We start from the raw sequence: 17,362 nt of genomic DNA, 5'->3' as shown, positions 1-17,362 counted from the left end.
GCAAGGAACTACAATTACATCCCACACCTTTCATTCACGTTGTTTCAGCTACTGCATGCTAGAGTATTTTCTGCAAGTTCTACTGACATTTCTTTCCTCCCTCCATTGTTACAGATTCTGAGGAGATAAATTTAGGCAGAAATACATTCAAGTATTTTTCTGAGCTATAGAAATCCCACATCATATGATGTTAAATCAATATGCAAGGCAGTGCCTGTCATCTTGTTTCAGAAGACAGTTGTTCCATTTATCCAGTCTTCCATTCTCACAGAAATAAGACTAAGAATTTCAGGCAGACTTTTTTCTTTAAAAATCTTTATATAAACTCATATTAAACATATTTCTTCTTTATCTTGCATTAGAGATCGTATTAAGCTCATCCATAGTAAAGTGCCCCCAGAAAAGCTAACAATATAGGCATGCTTATTGTTCCAGATTTTCTTAGATATAGTTTCAAAAAGTTGTCTTACAGATAATACTAATATTATTCAGGATGTTTTTGTTAAATCACATTTTTCTTTTGTTGATCTGTCCTAATGAAAAAAAAACCTCCAAAACTGTGGAAGTTTTCATTTTACTGTATTTTCATTTTACTGTACTGCCTACCAAATCAGAGTAGACATCTATCTAGTCCAGAGAATTTCCTAAAATGGCTAGAAGGGAGTCTAAAATCAGCAAAAATAGATTTGTTCTAAAAGTATCTCTCAATGATCCAGCAATTAGAAAAGAGAGAAGTACAAAAAAATACTCTCTCTCAAGACAGAAAAAACTAAAACAACAAAAAAATGCAGCTCTCAATTTGAGCACTGGCACAAACGTAAACTCCATGGTTACTTAGTCTGCTTGTCTTCTTCCAGAAATTCAATCTAAGACTGCATTTTAGATTCTATGCAAAGTGGATATGCACCACTATTTTGCTCCTACATGTGAGGAAATTAAGATTGTTTTTAGTCATCCTTCTGTAATACCTTTTCTGATCTGTTCCCTGAAAGACATCTAAGAGATCACTAAAAGTCTATGCCAATAAAGTATCCAACTCTCTCTCTCTCTCTCACAAAAAAAAAATAATCAAAAAACAACAACCAGTTCACTTCATCTTACATGTGTTTTTTGTATTTTGTAGTTTCTGAAGAATTTGGAGAATTTTAGTTGCCCGTAGTCATTGATAGAGTGCGAGACCAAGATACTGCCCTAGAAGCAACGATCTGCCATATTGTGGCACCACAACTAGGGTAGATTGCTGTCAGAAAAAGCCTGCATTTTCATTGCTTCTCATTTACCCTACAACAACCATATTTAGTCCATCTGTCCACTGCATGCACTCTCACCCCTCCCCAGAAAACAAACAAACAAAAAAATTAAGAGCTTAAGTACAACCGTGGTAGTCCATTAAATGGGAGGGAAAAAAAAAAAAAAAAAAAAAAAAAAAAGCTGTTACTACATCTATTACATTCCCCAGCTGCCCATTATGCTGAATAGAAATGTCACAGCAGAAATTTGCTTTTCCTGTAGCTAAGCAGTGAAGACACTTGTGCATCATAATCCAGAGCTGAATTCACAATTTTCCTAGAAAGGAATATTTTGCTGATCTGAATCTCTTCTCTGGGATCAGCAACAATTCTGTTAATAAAAGTCAGCTCTAGAGTGGACCTTGTGACAGCATTGTGGTAGATTTAGAAATGAGGTAAAATGCAGTGGAAAAATTCTCTTCTATTAAAAAACAGGCACTACTCTGGTTCTTCTTTGTTTATGAAAAGAGCAAACGAAAGCTGATACATTCCCGAAGAAGGCAAGTGCTGTCATCACTGACTATAGAGCGTGATTTGTGCATGCCCATTGCAAGTTTCCTATGCTGCTTTCTGGCAGCAGAAAGAATGTTCATCATTGTCTGATGGCTTCAGTGGAATCAGTCAAAGCTTCTCCCACGCCCCTGCTTTACACAGAAGGTAGGAGGTGCAGCCCCAGGAGCTGTCTCTGATTGGTACAGCAATATATGGGATGTAACTGGATCCTGTATGCATCCCTGTTCTTGAATAGATGCACTCTCAGATGCAGTCATATGCTTTTTATGCCAAACATACCAAACTGGCCCACTAAAACAGACATTTTCTTTACCAACACCACTCTGAGAGACTGCTGCTTCTTTGATAACGAAGGTAATCTGTGCTCTTCAGCCCTATCGCTTACCAAGACCTGATCTCCTCATTTTCACTGATTTGATATTACAAATACAACAGAGTCAGATAACAGACCTTTGTGTTCTCCATCTAAACCCTTAAAAAAATTAAATTTAATTTAAAAATAATTCCCAATACCTAAGCAAGAGTATTAAAACACGGAGCGAGCAACACAAAAGCAGTTGACTTCACATACAGCAATTTTCCCCAGCTGTATGGCTGTAGCTGCCACCCAAACAATACGTAACATAGACCCATCCTACAACAGGTCTTTAGTTAACTGTCAAGATTTAGGGCATTAAATGGACAAAGCTTACATCTTCCCTGAGCATAAGGGAAAGAAGAATAAAATCTTAAAGAATGCATGTTTTTGTTTCTCACTTTCCCCAGTATTTCTATATGATTATCTCATTGTTAAGAAGACTTAGTAGATTTCTCATAGAGAAGACATCATTTGATGTCTGATGCCCTGGACACATATACATAGGAATTCCTTTAAAGCCTTGTGTGAAAGAATACAGATGGTTATAACAAAAAACAAAAAACAATACACTTTAGTTTACTACTGAAAACTGCTCTATACCTTTTATTTATATATGCTTTTTTCTTATAAATTTTACTAAACACAATATTTGCTAAGATTCATATCTTGGATATATGTGAGGCCAAGTATGACATCAGGCAAAAACAAAGTTTGTATAGGAATCATTCATTTTCATTACTGCCTTACAGAGAGTAAAGATAATGAAGAAAGGTACCTGAGAACAGGACATGAAGCAGCTTTTATTTTTTCAATATTTAGTACCTCTAATTAAAAAGATTTCACAACCATATATGAAGAAAGATTTCTATAAAGTTAAAAAAAAAAAAAGCAAAAAAAAGTATTCGTGTTTCACTGGTAGCATCAGAATTGAGATTTAGATCAGCTGTAACTAATGGGCTCTTCTTTAATACCACAAAATAAATCCATACATTTGTAAATCTATGCTTCATAAAATCAGGACAAATCAAAATGATCCCTTGTTGTTGTCTGTCAACTTTTTCCAATCCCATACTTCTTCCTTCATTTTCCACTTCACAGAAATGCTTTTTATTTCTTCCTAGGAATCTAAATCTTGAGAGCCTAAAATAACTCAGATTTTATTTTATTTATTTTAAGTAACTGAGATTTTGGACAGAGTAGCCATGGATATAAACACATCTGAAACTCATGACCTATTTTTTCGATATTAAAACCATATTTTTGAAGTCTTTCACATGACCACACTATGAATCCAAAATTTTATTATACAGACATACACTGGAAGTAGCAGGAGGATGCTGAATGAGAGTTTCCATACAAGAATTCCAGAAGTTGTACACTGTTCAATACAGTTGCTATTCTTACACAAACAGCACAGTACTTATTTTAATATCTTTAAAATGGATTGTAACAATAAAGGTAGAAAATCCTGGACCTCATTATATCGTATTCATTCAACTGATATTGAAATATGCTTGCATGAATACTGGTGCTAAGTTTATTCAGAGGAATATTTTTCATTCATAGTCACATAAGCATCCTCTCTTTCCACTCCTATTTCAGGCTGTGATCTTTTTAGAAACCTCAAGGCAAACAGAAACACGACCAACCCTAGCTCCACATAAATTCCAGAGTTTAAGTATCAGTATCTTCTTCCAAAGAACCCGATTAGTAGAAATCATGTGTAAATACACTGAATTTGGTGAATATAATATTTGGGATGCAATACTCCGTTCAAGTACTATGGCATCATTCCAAACTAGTTAAAAAACAGAGCTCCTCACCCATTTCTTTCAGTATGACATTGAATGGGATTACCTCCTAAACCTGTGTTTGTACTGCGTTGAACCTCATATAAAAAGTTGTAGTAGTTTACTTTTGTACAAAAGAAAAATAAAACACTCATAAAACACCTCAGCTGGGGAGATACAAAGAAATAAGGTCTTGAACAACGTAACAACCAGCAATGAAAACTGGTGCAGATTGCCCAGATATAGAGAAGACTAAAATACACAGTAATACACAGAGAGTAGTACCATAAATATAATAAAGGATCAGAACGTTCAAAGGCAATCTTCTCCACAAGCAATTGTCTCCCTTGGGTAAAGATAAGATTAAAAAAAAGAAAAAAAATTCAACTCATGACACAAATCACAGTGCTTAATGAACTCAGATGTTCTGATAATACCATTACACAAGAACATAAATAAAGCAGAGCCAAATCAGCAGCTGAAGATCTGACCAAAATACACAAGATTATACTCTGAATCACTATCATGTGAGTATTACACCAATGTGACAGACCAACTTTTCATTTGTATTGATTACAGCATTGTTTGGGATTCACTCATAACAAAAAGCATTTTATCTTGTAAATGGGGTGGCAGAATTAACTCAATAATCAGCTATTAACATAAAGCTGAGACAGAAGTAGTTTGTGTGAAAATACACTTAAGTTTCCAATACTTTTCATTGTTCAGGATGGAAAAAAGAATTCTGACCAAAGGCAACATCCCTGCTTGCTGGACAGACTACTCAAAGCAAAATAAATCAAGAATTTTCACTCCAGTAGCATCACAGAATCTTGCATCCTGAGCCACTAAGAAAATTTTCAATGAGACATTCAATCATAAGATAAGTATCTTGTTTTCTCCCACAAACCAGCATATATGAAAGATTTCTCCCTGTTTGTCTCTGCAGGGAAAAAAAAAAAAAAAAAAAAAAAAAAATCAAAGCTTTCTTTTAGATCACAGTTTCTTACTTTAAAACTTCTACCATCATGATAATTGCTATAGGGAAAAAAAAAAGAAACAAAAAACTTGACCAGTGCTAGAGTTAGACCAACTGCAATCACTGAAGAAACTCTTTGTAGATACAGTGTTAACTTAGGTCTGATTACAGATTTTGATCACTTGAAGGTAAGCTCAATACTTATCAAGCTAAAGTGCACTCAATTTCTCGTATTTTAAAAGCTCTTATTTTGATTAGACTGTAATTCTGCAGAAGGTCCCTAAATCTAAGAAAGGAAAAAGAAGCAAGATGAAAGGTTAAGAAACCAAGCATTTCAAGGGCAAATTCAAAGTCTAAACAAATATCAAGGAAAAAACACATACTCCTGAAGTATCTTCACGAGATTCATCCTAACATTAGAAAACATGCCAAGTCTTCAGAAAAGATGCATGATATATGAAATACTGCTCTCATTGTTTAATAAAGATGATATCATACGAAGCTGATGCCCAAGGGAATAATTTGCAAATATGTGATACAGTAGATATCTGGATCACCAGCTCATATGTTGAATCTCATGAATACTCCTGACAGCGCAGCTCTCCATTTTGTGGAAAAACTGGTCAAAACACATATTACAGGAATTGTGTGGAGCCTCTGAATCATCCAGCTGATCTAAAAACTTCTAATAAATAGATAATATAGAATCATAAAACTCCCTCCCTCCAAAGAGAAAGCACAACTTCTTGAGGTAGATGACGAGATTAAGGAGTAACCTCTGAAAAAAGTTACTGTCCCTGGCCTTTCCTGCAGGACCAACTGTCTTAATGGATTCATAGGCTATGGCAAATTGACTCTAAGCAGTCCCAGATTTCTTCACAATCACAAGGAGACACATCCTTCTCTGATTTACTGAAGAATTGCCCAATGGTAGCAAGAAAAAAGAAAAATAAATTTAAAAATAGAACAAAAGGAACTCTTTCAAGAAAATGATAACCAAAATAACTAAGTGATTCAGAGATACGTGGGCGGTAGAGAAATAAGCATCTATAAAAGCATATAAGGAGAGAAATATCAGCAAGAGTCTGAGGGAGAGACAAAAGAATACACAATGAAAAGAAGAAACAGAACACTGAGTTTTCTGGTTTTGTTTTGCTTGTGGTGATGCTGTATTGCTTTATTTTTTTTAATATCTGGAAACACAGAGGAGTGAATTTTAGTAAGAAGTTAGTAAATGAAATTTTGTCTGTCTATATGAGCAACTAAAGTCAAATTCATAACTGTAACAAAAAAAAACAGAAGTTTCAGTAATCTTATATTTGATAGTGAGCTACAGCTCCTTACTATTCTCTGTAATAGACTTCTGAGAAGAGAGAAATCTGTCCAAAAACCTCTCACAGTCAATCCAGTAATCCTTCATCCGTTATACACAACATATTTATTTTTACAATCCCCACACAACACTCAGTCCAAATACTGTCCATCTAGCACTCTGAAGGAGGACTACACGTGCTTTTCTATAGCAAGAAGTACTGCCCAAGAAGAAAAATTGGGGGAATTCTTCAAGAAGAGAAAAAAAATGAACGATGGTTTTGAAAGTTAGGACTCAGGCATTTAGTTAATGCTAATTAAGTTAATGCTACAGTTTCAACAGTGCTAATTACTCTAAAGAAGAAATAAGATGTGTGTACATATTGCAGTGGCAGTTTAATTATTAAATCTCTCTGGTTAAATTGCCTCATCAGATGCTCGTTTTCTTGTGTGGCTATAGTTACATACATCCCTTGAAAGCCACACTGAGCAAGACAGAATCATCCTCCATCCACTTTAAAAAAAAAAAAACCTTTAAAATACTAGATTTGTTCACAAAATATCCACATTCACTTCAGTATTCATGTGCTTTCTTGCAACAATAAAATATTTTTGAGCTCTGCCGGGAAAGTTGTTTGGTTTTTTTTGTTGTTTTTTTTTTGTTTTGTTTTTTTGTTTTGTTTTTTTTTGTTTTTTTTTTGTTGTTGTTTTGTTTTTTTTAAATACAGAGCCAATTGCTAGCAAGAATTCAATAAAACAGTCAAGCTTTCCATTTCCAAGGAAGGATCACAAAATTTCAAAACAGGCTAAGTAGAGAAACAGAGCAGATCAAGGGCTAGGTTTCTCATAGGGCACTGTATAGCTTGAAGGAAGTGTCAGCTAACCTTGGCTGAAGAGAGTGTTTAGAAGATGTCAACGGTTTACGGGCTGGTTCGGCCCGGTTCCGTGACTAGAAGGGCGGAGGGATCCGCGGATCCGCGCCCCCGGAAAAAAAAGAAAATAAGGGACCCCGAAATAATTGAAAACAGTGGCAACAATCTGAGGTAAAACAAAGTAATTTACTAAATATGGTATCAACAGAATTTTATAAGGAGAGAGAATGTGAAATTGATGGTGGATCGGCCTTACCACAACGCTGAGATGAGAAGCGCAGGCAGAGAAGCGCAGGCGAGAAGCGCAGGCAGAGAAGCGCAAGCGAAGCAGCGCAGGCAGAGAAGCGCAAGCGAAGCAGCGCAGGCAGAGAAGAGAGCATCAGGTGACCTTGCCGGGAGTTATATCTCCTCGCTGACCGCAAAGCCCCCTGGGGAAACGTAGCTGCTCTTCTCCGCTGGACAGGCACCCGGAACTTGAGCATCAGCAGTCAAACCCCCAGTACATTGCATGATGTTATGATGTGGAATACCGATAATGAAAAATCATGAAACCATGACATTCCACCCCTTATTCCACATCACTACATCATGCTTAATATAGACAAACAAAATATAAACACACGCACTAGGAATTACTGACTGTACTCCCTCAACATCAAGTTCCCTTGCGGTACACATTGAACATCCCCGTTTTCCTGCATCACCCACCAAGTGGACCCAGGTCCCTGGGCAAAAACAGTTCCACGAAGAGGTTTGTCCTTCTCAGAGGCTGGAATAACCCAAACTGCCTTTCCCAACATATTCTTTACATGTACAACAGGGACTTTATCTCCCTCTACGGTATGTAGGGAGCTGGACTGGGTTGGACCACCACGATTGATAGATCCTCTGGTATTGACTAACCAGGTGGCTTCTGCCAAATGCTTCTCCCAGTGCTTAAATGTACCGCCTCCCATTGCTTTCAGCATAGTTTTTAACAACCCATTGTATCGTTCAATCTTACCTGAGGCCGGTGCATGGTAGGGAATATGGTAAATCCACTCAATACCATGACCTTTAGCCCAGGTACCTACAAGAGAATTTTTAAAATGAGTCCCATTATCTGACTCAATTCTTTCTGGGGTACCATGTCGCCACAGGACTTGTGTCTCAAGACCTAGTATGGTATTTCGGGCGGTAGCGTGGGGTACTGCATAGGTTTCAAGCCACCCAGTTGTTGCCTCCACCATGGTGAGCACATAACGCTTACCATTACGAGATCGTGGCAAGGTGATATAATCAACCTGCCATGCCTCCCCATATTTGTACTTTTGCCATCGCCCTTCCTCCCAGAGAGGTTTCATTCTCTTGGCTTGTTTAATTGTGGCACACGTGTCACAGTCATGAATGATTTGCGCAATAGCATCCATAGTTAAATCCACCCCTCGGTCTCTAGCCCACTTATATGTCGCATCTCTCCCTTGATGGCCTGAGGTCTCATGGGCCCATCGGGCTAGAAATAATTCACCCTTGTTCTGCCAGTCCAGATCTATTTGGGCCACCTCAATTCTGGCAGCTCTGTCTACCTGATGGTTATTTTGCTGCTCTTCAGTAGCCCTATTCTTGGGCACATGGGCATCTACGTGACGCACCTTTATAACCATATTCTTTATTCGGGCAGCAATATCTTTCCACAGGTCAGCAGCCCAAATAGGTTTACCCTTTCTTTGCCAGTTGTTTTGCTCCCACTGCTGTAACCACCCCCATAGAGCATTTGCCACCATCCACGAGTCAGTGTAAACATAAAGCATTGGCCACCTCTCCCGTTCAGCAACATCCAAGGCCAGTTGGACAGCCTTTACCTCTGCAAATTGGCTCGATTCTCCTTTTCCTTCAGTGGCCTCTGCAACTTGTCGTGTGGGGCTCCACACAGCGGCTTTCCATCTGCGGTGTTTCCCCACAATACAACACGATCCATCTGTGAATAGGGCATATGTCTTCTCATTTTCGGGTAGTTCATTATATGGTGGGGCCTCTTTAGCACGTGATATCTCTTCTGCTGGCGGTGTTCCAAACTTTTTGCCTTCAGGCCAGTCCATGATCACCTCTAGGATTCCTGGACGGTTGAGATTCCCCATCCGCGCTCGCTGCGTAATCAGCGCAATCCACTTACTCCAAGTGGCATCAGTAGCATGATGGGTGGAGGGACCCTTTCCCTTGAACATCCAGTTCAGCACTGGCAGTCGAGGTGCCAGAAGGAGCTGTGTTTCTGTACCGATTACTTCGGAAGCAGCCCGAACCCCCTCATACGCGGCTAAGATCTCCTTCTCAGTTGGAGTGTAGCACTCTTCAGACCCTCTGTACGCCCGACTCCAGAATCCCAGGGGTCGGCCTCGGGTCTCTCCTGAGGCTCTTTGCCACAAACTCCAAGTGGGACCTTTCTCTCCAGCAGCAGTGTAGAGGATGTTCTTCGCATCCTGTTCCATCCGTACTGGCCCCAGGGCCACGGCACGGGCTATCTCTTGTTTAATCTGCTCAAAAGCCTGCTGCTGCTCAGGACCCCACATAAAATCATTCTTCTTCCGTGTCACCTGATAAAGGGGGCTTACAATGAGGCTGTAGTTTGGAACATGCATTCTCCAAAAACCCACTACACCCAGGAACGATTGTGTCTCTTTCTTATTAGTGGGTGGAGACATGGCACTGATTTTGTTGATCACATCTGTTGGGATGTGACGACGGCCATCTTGCCACTTTATACCTAGGAACTGAATTTCCTGGGCAGGCCCTTTCACTTTGCTTCGCTTAATAGCGAAACCAGCACGCAGAAGGATCTGGATTATTTGCTCTCCTTTCTCAAAAACTTCCTTTGCTGTGTTGCCCCACACGATGATGTCATCAATATACTGTAAGTGCTCAGGAGCACCTCCCTGTTCCAGTGCAGCTTGGATCAATCCATGGCAAATGGTTGGGCTATGTTTCCACCCCTGGGGCAAACGATTCCAGGTATACTGAATGCCCCTCCAGGTGAAAGCAAACTGTGGCCTAGATTCTTTGGTCAAAGGAATGGAGAAAAAGGCGTTAGCAATATCAATGGTGGCGTACCATTTGGCTGCCTTTGACTCCAATTCATATTGGAGTTCTAACATATCTGGCACAGCAGCACTCAATGGGGGTGTGACTTCATTCAGGCCACGGTAGTCCACCGTCAGCCTCCATTCTCCACTGGCTTTACGCACTGGCCATATGGGGCTGTTAAAAGGTGAGTGAGTCTTGCTAATCACTCCCTGATTCTCTAGTTGGTGAATCAGCTTCTGAATGGGGAGCAAGGAATCCCTGTTGGTGCGGTACTGCCGTCTGTGCACCGTTTTTGTAGCAATCGGTACTTGTTGCTCTTTCACTCGTAGCAACCCCACGGCAGATGGATCTTCTGACAGGCCAGGCAAAATAGACAACTGCTTAACACCTTCTGTGTCTACAGCAGCTATTCCAAAGGCCCATCGATACCCTTTGGGATCCTTAAAATATCCCCTTCTGAGGTAATCAATACCAAGTATGCATGGAGCCCCTGGGCCAGTCACAATAGGGTGCTTTTGCCAGTCTTTACCAGTGAGGCTGATTTCGGCCTCCAACATAGTCAGCTCTTGGGAACCTCCAGTCACCCCATGAATATAAATTGATTTTGTCCCTTGGTGACTCGAGGGCATTAGAGTGCACTGTGCACCAGTATCCACCAGGGCCTTATATTTTCGTGATTCTGATGTGCCAGGCCATCTAATCCACACAGTCCAATAAACTCTATTATCCCTTTCCCCCCCCTGGCTGGGGGCAGGGCCCCTCTATTTGTTACCTTCATTGTCTGCAGCAACTGGAGCAATCACCTTTTTGGAGAAGTTCACCTTGGTGGTTGATTTGTCTTGTAACTCTCTTACCCGTGCTTGAAGTACAGGAGTAGGTTGTTTATGCCACTCCTTCATATCTTCTCCGTGGTCACGTAGGTAATGCCACAAGGCAAAACGTGATGTGGTCTTACTGTTGTCACTTGCTCGAGCAGGAGAACGTCTTCTTTTGATGGCTGAGACATTAGATGCCACCGGCTGGGAGGAAATCAAGTTGATGAGCCCCTCCAATAGGCTGTTTTGGGAATTCTGGTCCCCATTTGATGTATCCGTTACCTCCATGGATTTATCAGCTTCAGGCACAGTTGATAGTTTGTCTATTATATCTTCTTGTTTGTTTTCCATTCTGTCCAGCTTTTCAGCTACCTTTGTAATGGCTGAAACACAAGCTCGCAGAGGGCTTAAATGTAACTCAAAGTCTTGAAGTTTATTAACCAATTCACTTATAAGGGGTCTTCTTTCCCCTCTGCCATACATTGCTGCAAATGTGCTGGCGTACCTTTCTGGTGCGGTCTTTGTGAATGTACGCCACATGTTTGGTGTACACCTGACTCTCTCGGGATCATGCTCTTGGTCTGGCTCGTCAGGAATGAAATCGGGGCTATGTAGCATTTCCACCACAGCATATTCTCTTAAATAACAGATGCCTTCTTCCATATCAGCCCATTTCTTTTTCTCAGGCATCAGATCATCTTTGAAGGGGTATCTTTCTTTTACAGCTAACAACATCCGCTTCCAGAGGGTAAAGGCCTGGTTCTGGCATGTACTAATACCTCTGTCAATGGCTGAGTCCCTGGCAATGCCACCCAGTTGGCGAGCTTCTCTACTATCCAGCCACACACTGTTGGCCCCATTGTCCCAACATCGAAGTAACCAAGTGGCAATAGGCTCATTTGGGTGACGTGAAAAGTCTTTTCTCAGACTTCGAATTTCATTCATTTTCAGAGATCGATCAACAATAGTAACGATATCTTGCTCACCTCTTACTCTTTCGGGACTTCTTGTTGCCCTCATTGGCGCCGGTGACCGTGGTCTTACTGAGGGCCCCTCCCCTGGACTTAGGGGTGCTTCTTGTGGATCTTGGAGCCACTCCTCTGGACCTCTCTCCTCTTCTTTCTTCTCTTCTAACTGAGTCGAGATTCGTTTCATTTTCCGTCCTCTTACAGGGGCAAGTGACATCAATTGTGGTGCTTCTTGTAGTTGATCAGGTTGGTCAGTTCCAATGCTCTCATCCTCCAGTTCAGCTCGGAGCCTGTCTCGTTCGATTATGAGAGTATCTAGCTCAGATTGGAGGGTGTCTTGTTGAGATTGAAGACTGTTGAGTTTGGATTGCAGGGAGTCTCTCTCAATTCGGAGGGCATCTCTCTCAGATTGGAGGCTGTTTCTCTCGACCAGGAGACTCTCTCGCTCATTTTGCACTGTTTCCCTGAGACTCTCCTTTTCAATTTCACAAACTCTCTCCCTCTCCAGGATAGTATTGAATAAGGCCCGGTAAGCATTAGCCAGGCCCCAAATAATTTGGGCCTCCTCAGATCTTCCTGAGCCGCGACATTCCTGTCTCAAATATCTGTTTAAATTTTCAGGGTCTTTCAGGTGTTCTGGAGTAAAGTTCCATGACACCGAAGATTTCCATCTCTCTAAAGTCTCACCCAGGCCTCTCCACATTCCCTGCCACTCAGTATTTACTGGTTTTGGGGCAGACTTCCTCAAAATATAATAAATACTAATAATAAGTGAAATGGTGAGCAGTACATTCACAGAGATTAATAACGTGATCAGGTGAGCATTGAAAATCCGCATAAAGAATTCAAAGGAGAGGCTGGAAACCTGCTTAAAAATCCCCAACCCTGTAAAATTAGCAGCTCCCTCTGGAATGGTATGCCACATAATATGCAGATGCCACATAGTTATTTCCATCCATGTTTTCAATTGGCTATATATACCTATTGCTCCATAGAGCAAAGTGGTGAACTTAATTAAGGCCCAGTATGTTTTTAGCATTAAGAAAGAAGAGACAGTGGCATGCAGCCCCTTAAAAGGCAGTTTCAGTAGAGAAAGCATTTTTTCTCTTTTTTTTTTTTTTTTTCTTTTACAGAAACAAGATAGCAAGGCTCAAAGTTTACAAATATCCTAGAGTATTGGCCGTCCGCCTGGACTTTTCAAGGTCACGCTTTCAGACAGTACTGGTGAAACAGATAAACTTTCCCAATGAAGCTGTCTGAGAGCGGAGAGAGAGATTTGTTCAAAAAGCTAAAAAGCAACTGTTGCCCGCATTCTCCACCAAGAATGTCAACGGTTTACGGGCTGGTTCGGCCCGGTTCCGTGACTAGAAGGGCGGAGGGATCCGCGGATCCGCGCCCCCGGAAAAAAAAGAAAATAAGGGACCCCGAAATAATTGAAAACAGTGGCAACAATCTGAGGTAAAACAAAGTAATTTACTAAATATGGTATCAACAGAATTTTATAAGGAGAGAGAATGTGAAATTGATGGTGGATCGGCCTTACCACAACGCTGAGATGAGAAGCGCAGGCAGAGAAGCGCAGGCGAGAAGCGCAGGCAGAGAAGCGCAAGCGAAGCAGCGCAGGCAGAGAAGCGCAAGCGAAGCAGCGCAGGCAGAGAAGAGAGCATCAGGTGACCTTGCCGGGAGTTATATCTCCTCGCTGACCGCAAAGCCCCCTGGGGAAACGTAGCTGCTCTTCTCCGCTGGACAGGCACCCGGAACTTGAGCATCAGCAGTCAAACCCCCAGTACATTGCATGATGTTATGATGTGGAATACCGATAATGAAAAATCATGAAACCAACTTGGCAAATCAGCAGCATTAACTGAAAGCCACCACCAGCTGGCAACATGAAAGACAATGTTCAGTGTTGTACCTGTCAAAAGTGTACCTTTTGCTAAATCATTAAACTCTCCTGCTAATAATATTGCCATGCAATTCCATAGATCTAATACATATATATCAGTAAGAATGGTCTACCCAAGTACCTAATGATTTGACAAGCATAACTATAGCAATTGCTGAATCAGGAGCTTCCTGAAGGTGTTGAATAGCTACATAGGCCTCTTTCTTACTTCTTTACTCACGCTAAAACTGTGAACAACAAAGGCAAAACTGACAAAAATTTTTTATCTGCCAACAGAAGACCTTCTGAACTTTCCCTTCTCATTACACCATATGACAGCTGTGTGGTACTGAATGATTTACCTGCACCTGGTAATACACCACACCTGACCCTATGACTGAAAAACAGATTGCTCATTATGGTATCTTTATAAGATTTATTGTTCCAGGACAACAGACCTGAACATCCCACAGCAATGACAACTTGCAGCAGTGATTGCCAGTTATATGCAGGGTAGTGTCTGCAAAAACTAAGCTCAAAATCAGAGACCTCTTCTAGGAACCAAATGGCAATAGGACTTACTAATTTTTCCAGTTCTCTTTTGGAAGAAATCTGTTATAACTGGAAAAAGTAGTAAGCCAAAAATGCAGATTATTTAGAGCATCTCACATGTAAGTCCAATTCTGTTAGAAAGTCACATGTAGTAAATTAATTATGTACCCTTGCTGAACCAACGGCTATTCAATCAAATAAAGGCGCAGCTTCATTTTTGGCAACATGCTATGTCCTGAGCATTAAATTCATACTTTAATAACGAAATGTTACAATCCACACAGGGTTATCTCTTTTTATTCCAACAAAGCATATGCAACAAAAGGGCATGGTTTCATGTAATCTGGACACCTAATGTATGCAAATTGACTATTCAGAAAATAAGAGCGTGACTGCATAATGTCTATTATTATTTCCAAAGTCAGTAACTTTTCCTAGAGCAGCAAGAACACTTTTGCTTTATACAGGCAAAACTCAGGTACAGAATCACAGAATCTTAGGGGTTGGAAGGGACCTCCAGAGATCATCAATTCCAACCCCCTGCCAAAGCAGGTTCCCTACACCAGGTCACACAAGTAGGTGTCCAGGGGGGTCTTAAATATCTCCAGAGTAGGAAACTCCACAACCTCTCTGGGCAGCCTGTTCCAGTGCTCTGTCACCCTCACCGTAAAGAAGTTCTTGTGCACATTTGTGCAGAACTTCCTATGCTGCAGCTTATGGCCATTCCCCTTTGTCCTGTCTCCACTCACTGCTGAAAACAGTCTGGCCTCACCACTCTGCCCTCCTGGATCAGGTCCCCTCCCAGTATTCTTTTCTCAAGGCTAAACAGATCCAGTTCACTTAGCCTTTCTTCATAGGGGAGATGCTCCAGGCCCTTCACCATCTTTGTGGCCCTCCACTGGACTCTTTCCAAGAGATCCCTGTCTTTTTTGTACTGGGGAGCCCAGAACTGGACACAGTACTCCAGATGAGGTCTTACCAGGGCAGAGTAGAGGGGGAGGATCACCTCCCTCGACCTGCTGGAGACGCTCTTCTTAATGCACCCCAGAATGCCATTGGCCTTTTTGGCCACGAGGGCACACTGCTGGCTCATGGCCAACCTGTCGTCCACCAGGACGCCCAGGTCCCTCTCCGCAGAGCTCCTCTCCAGCAGCTCATCCCCCAACCTGTACTGGTGTATGCAATTATTCCTCCCCACACGCAAGACTCTAACTTGCTTTTGTTGAACCTCATCTGGTTTCTTACTGCCCAGCTCTCCAGCCTGTCCAGGTCTCGCTAAATGGCAGCACAACCTTCAGGCGTGTCAGCCAATCCTCCCAACTTTGTATCATCAGCAAACTTGATGAGGGTGGACATTATTCCCTCATCAAGATCACTGATGAAGTTGTTGAACAAGACCAGACCCAGCACAGACCCCTGAGGAACACTACTAGTTACAGGTCTCCAGCCAGACTCTGCACCGCCAACAATGATCCTCTGTACTCTGCCAGTCAGCCAGTTCTCAATCTACCTCACTGTCCACTCATCTATCCCACACTTCTTCAGCTTTGTTATAAGGATGTCGTGGGAGACAGTATCAAATGCCTTGCTGAAATCAAGGTAGACTACATCCACTGCTCTTCCCCCATCCACCCAGCCAGTGACAACATCATAGAAGGCTACCAGGTTGGTCAAGCATAAGACCTCCCCCTGGTGAACCCATGCTGACTACTCCTGATAACCTCCTTTTCTTCCAGTTTTCTGGAGATGGCATCCAGCATAAGCTGTTCCATCACCTTTCTAGGGACAGAGGTGAGGCTGACTGGCCTGTAATTACCTGGATCTCCCTTCTTACCCTTTTTGAAGACCGGAGAGACATTGGCTATCCTCTAGTATTCAGGCACCTCCCCCATTCTTCAAGACCTCTCACAGATGACAGAGCAGTTCAGCAATCACCTCCGCCAGCTCCATCAGCATCCATTTATGCATCCCATCAGGTCCCATGGATTTATGAACATTGGTGTTGCCTAGGCGCTCTCGGATGGCCTCTTCCCTGACTAAAGGAAAGTCTCCCATTCCCCAGACCCTCTCACTAACCTCCAGGGTCCAGGATTCCCGAGGGAGAGCTTTTTCACTGAAGACAGAAGCAAAGAAGGCATTCAATATCTCCGCCTTCTCAGCATCCCCCGTTACCAGAACATCCCCCTCACTTAGTAGGGGAGCCACATTCTCCCTAGTCTTCCTTTTACTGTTAACATACTTAAAAAAAGCATTTTTTATTATCCTTTATCAACTTTGCCAGATTCAATTCCAGGTGGGCTTCAGCCTTCCTCGCCGCATCCCTGCAGGCCCTGACAACATTTCTATATTCTTCCCAAATGGTCAGACCATTTTTTCACATTACATGGACCTTCTTTGCTTTGAGTTTGTGCACGAGTCCTTGCTCATCCACGCAGGTCTCCTGCCACCGTTTCCTGATTTGTTGCTCACAGGGATGCACTGATCCTGAGCTTGGAAGAAGAGCTTAAATGCCAACCAGATCTCACAAAGAAGAGATCAAAGTTGTCTCTCCTAAAGTGCAGGGTAGCAATCCTACTTTTTGCTTTGCTTCTTCCACTCAAGATATTCAACTCCACTATCTCATGGTCACTACAATCCAAGCTGCCCCTAATAACTTTTACTTCCTTGACAAGCCCTTCCTTCTTAGTGAGAATAAGGTCCAGCAACACCTCTCCCCTCATCAGTTCCTCCACCACCTGCATCAGAAATTTGTCTTCAACATATTGCAGGAACTGTCTGAACCACACGTGCCTGGCGACATTGCTTATCCAGCAAATATCTGGATAATTGAAGTCCCCCATCAGCACCAGCCCCTGGAAATGTGACACTACTTCCAGTTGCTTATGGAAAGCCTCATCAACCTCCTCCTGATAGGGAGCCTGTAGTACACACCCACAACAGTATCAGTATTTATTGCATGCTAGATTTGCTCAA

At 41.9% G+C, this 17,362-nt stretch overlaps 1 protein-coding gene across 1 annotated transcript in view; it reads right to left on the bottom strand.

The window, feature by feature from the left end:
- Positions 1-16,294: 16,294 nt before the first annotated feature.
- The window catches only part of C2H6orf118 (chromosome 2 C6orf118 homolog), a 55,860-nt gene continuing 54,792 nt past the window's right edge, over positions 16,295-17,362 (bottom strand). Inside the window, 1 exon segment of the mRNA XM_085218429.1 lies at positions 16,295-16,502. Coding sequence (XP_085074555.1) covers positions 16,295-16,502 — 208 coding nt within the window.

The sequence above is a fragment of the Meleagris gallopavo genome, chromosome 2, assembly GCF_905368555.1.
Source record: "Meleagris gallopavo chromosome 2, MGAL_WU_HG_1.1, whole genome shotgun sequence".
In the NCBI taxonomy this organism is placed as follows: Eukaryota; Metazoa; Chordata; class Aves; order Galliformes; family Phasianidae; genus Meleagris; species Meleagris gallopavo.
The sequence above is the reverse complement of the archived record's forward strand: the minus strand, read 5'-3'. Positions and strand labels throughout refer to the sequence as shown.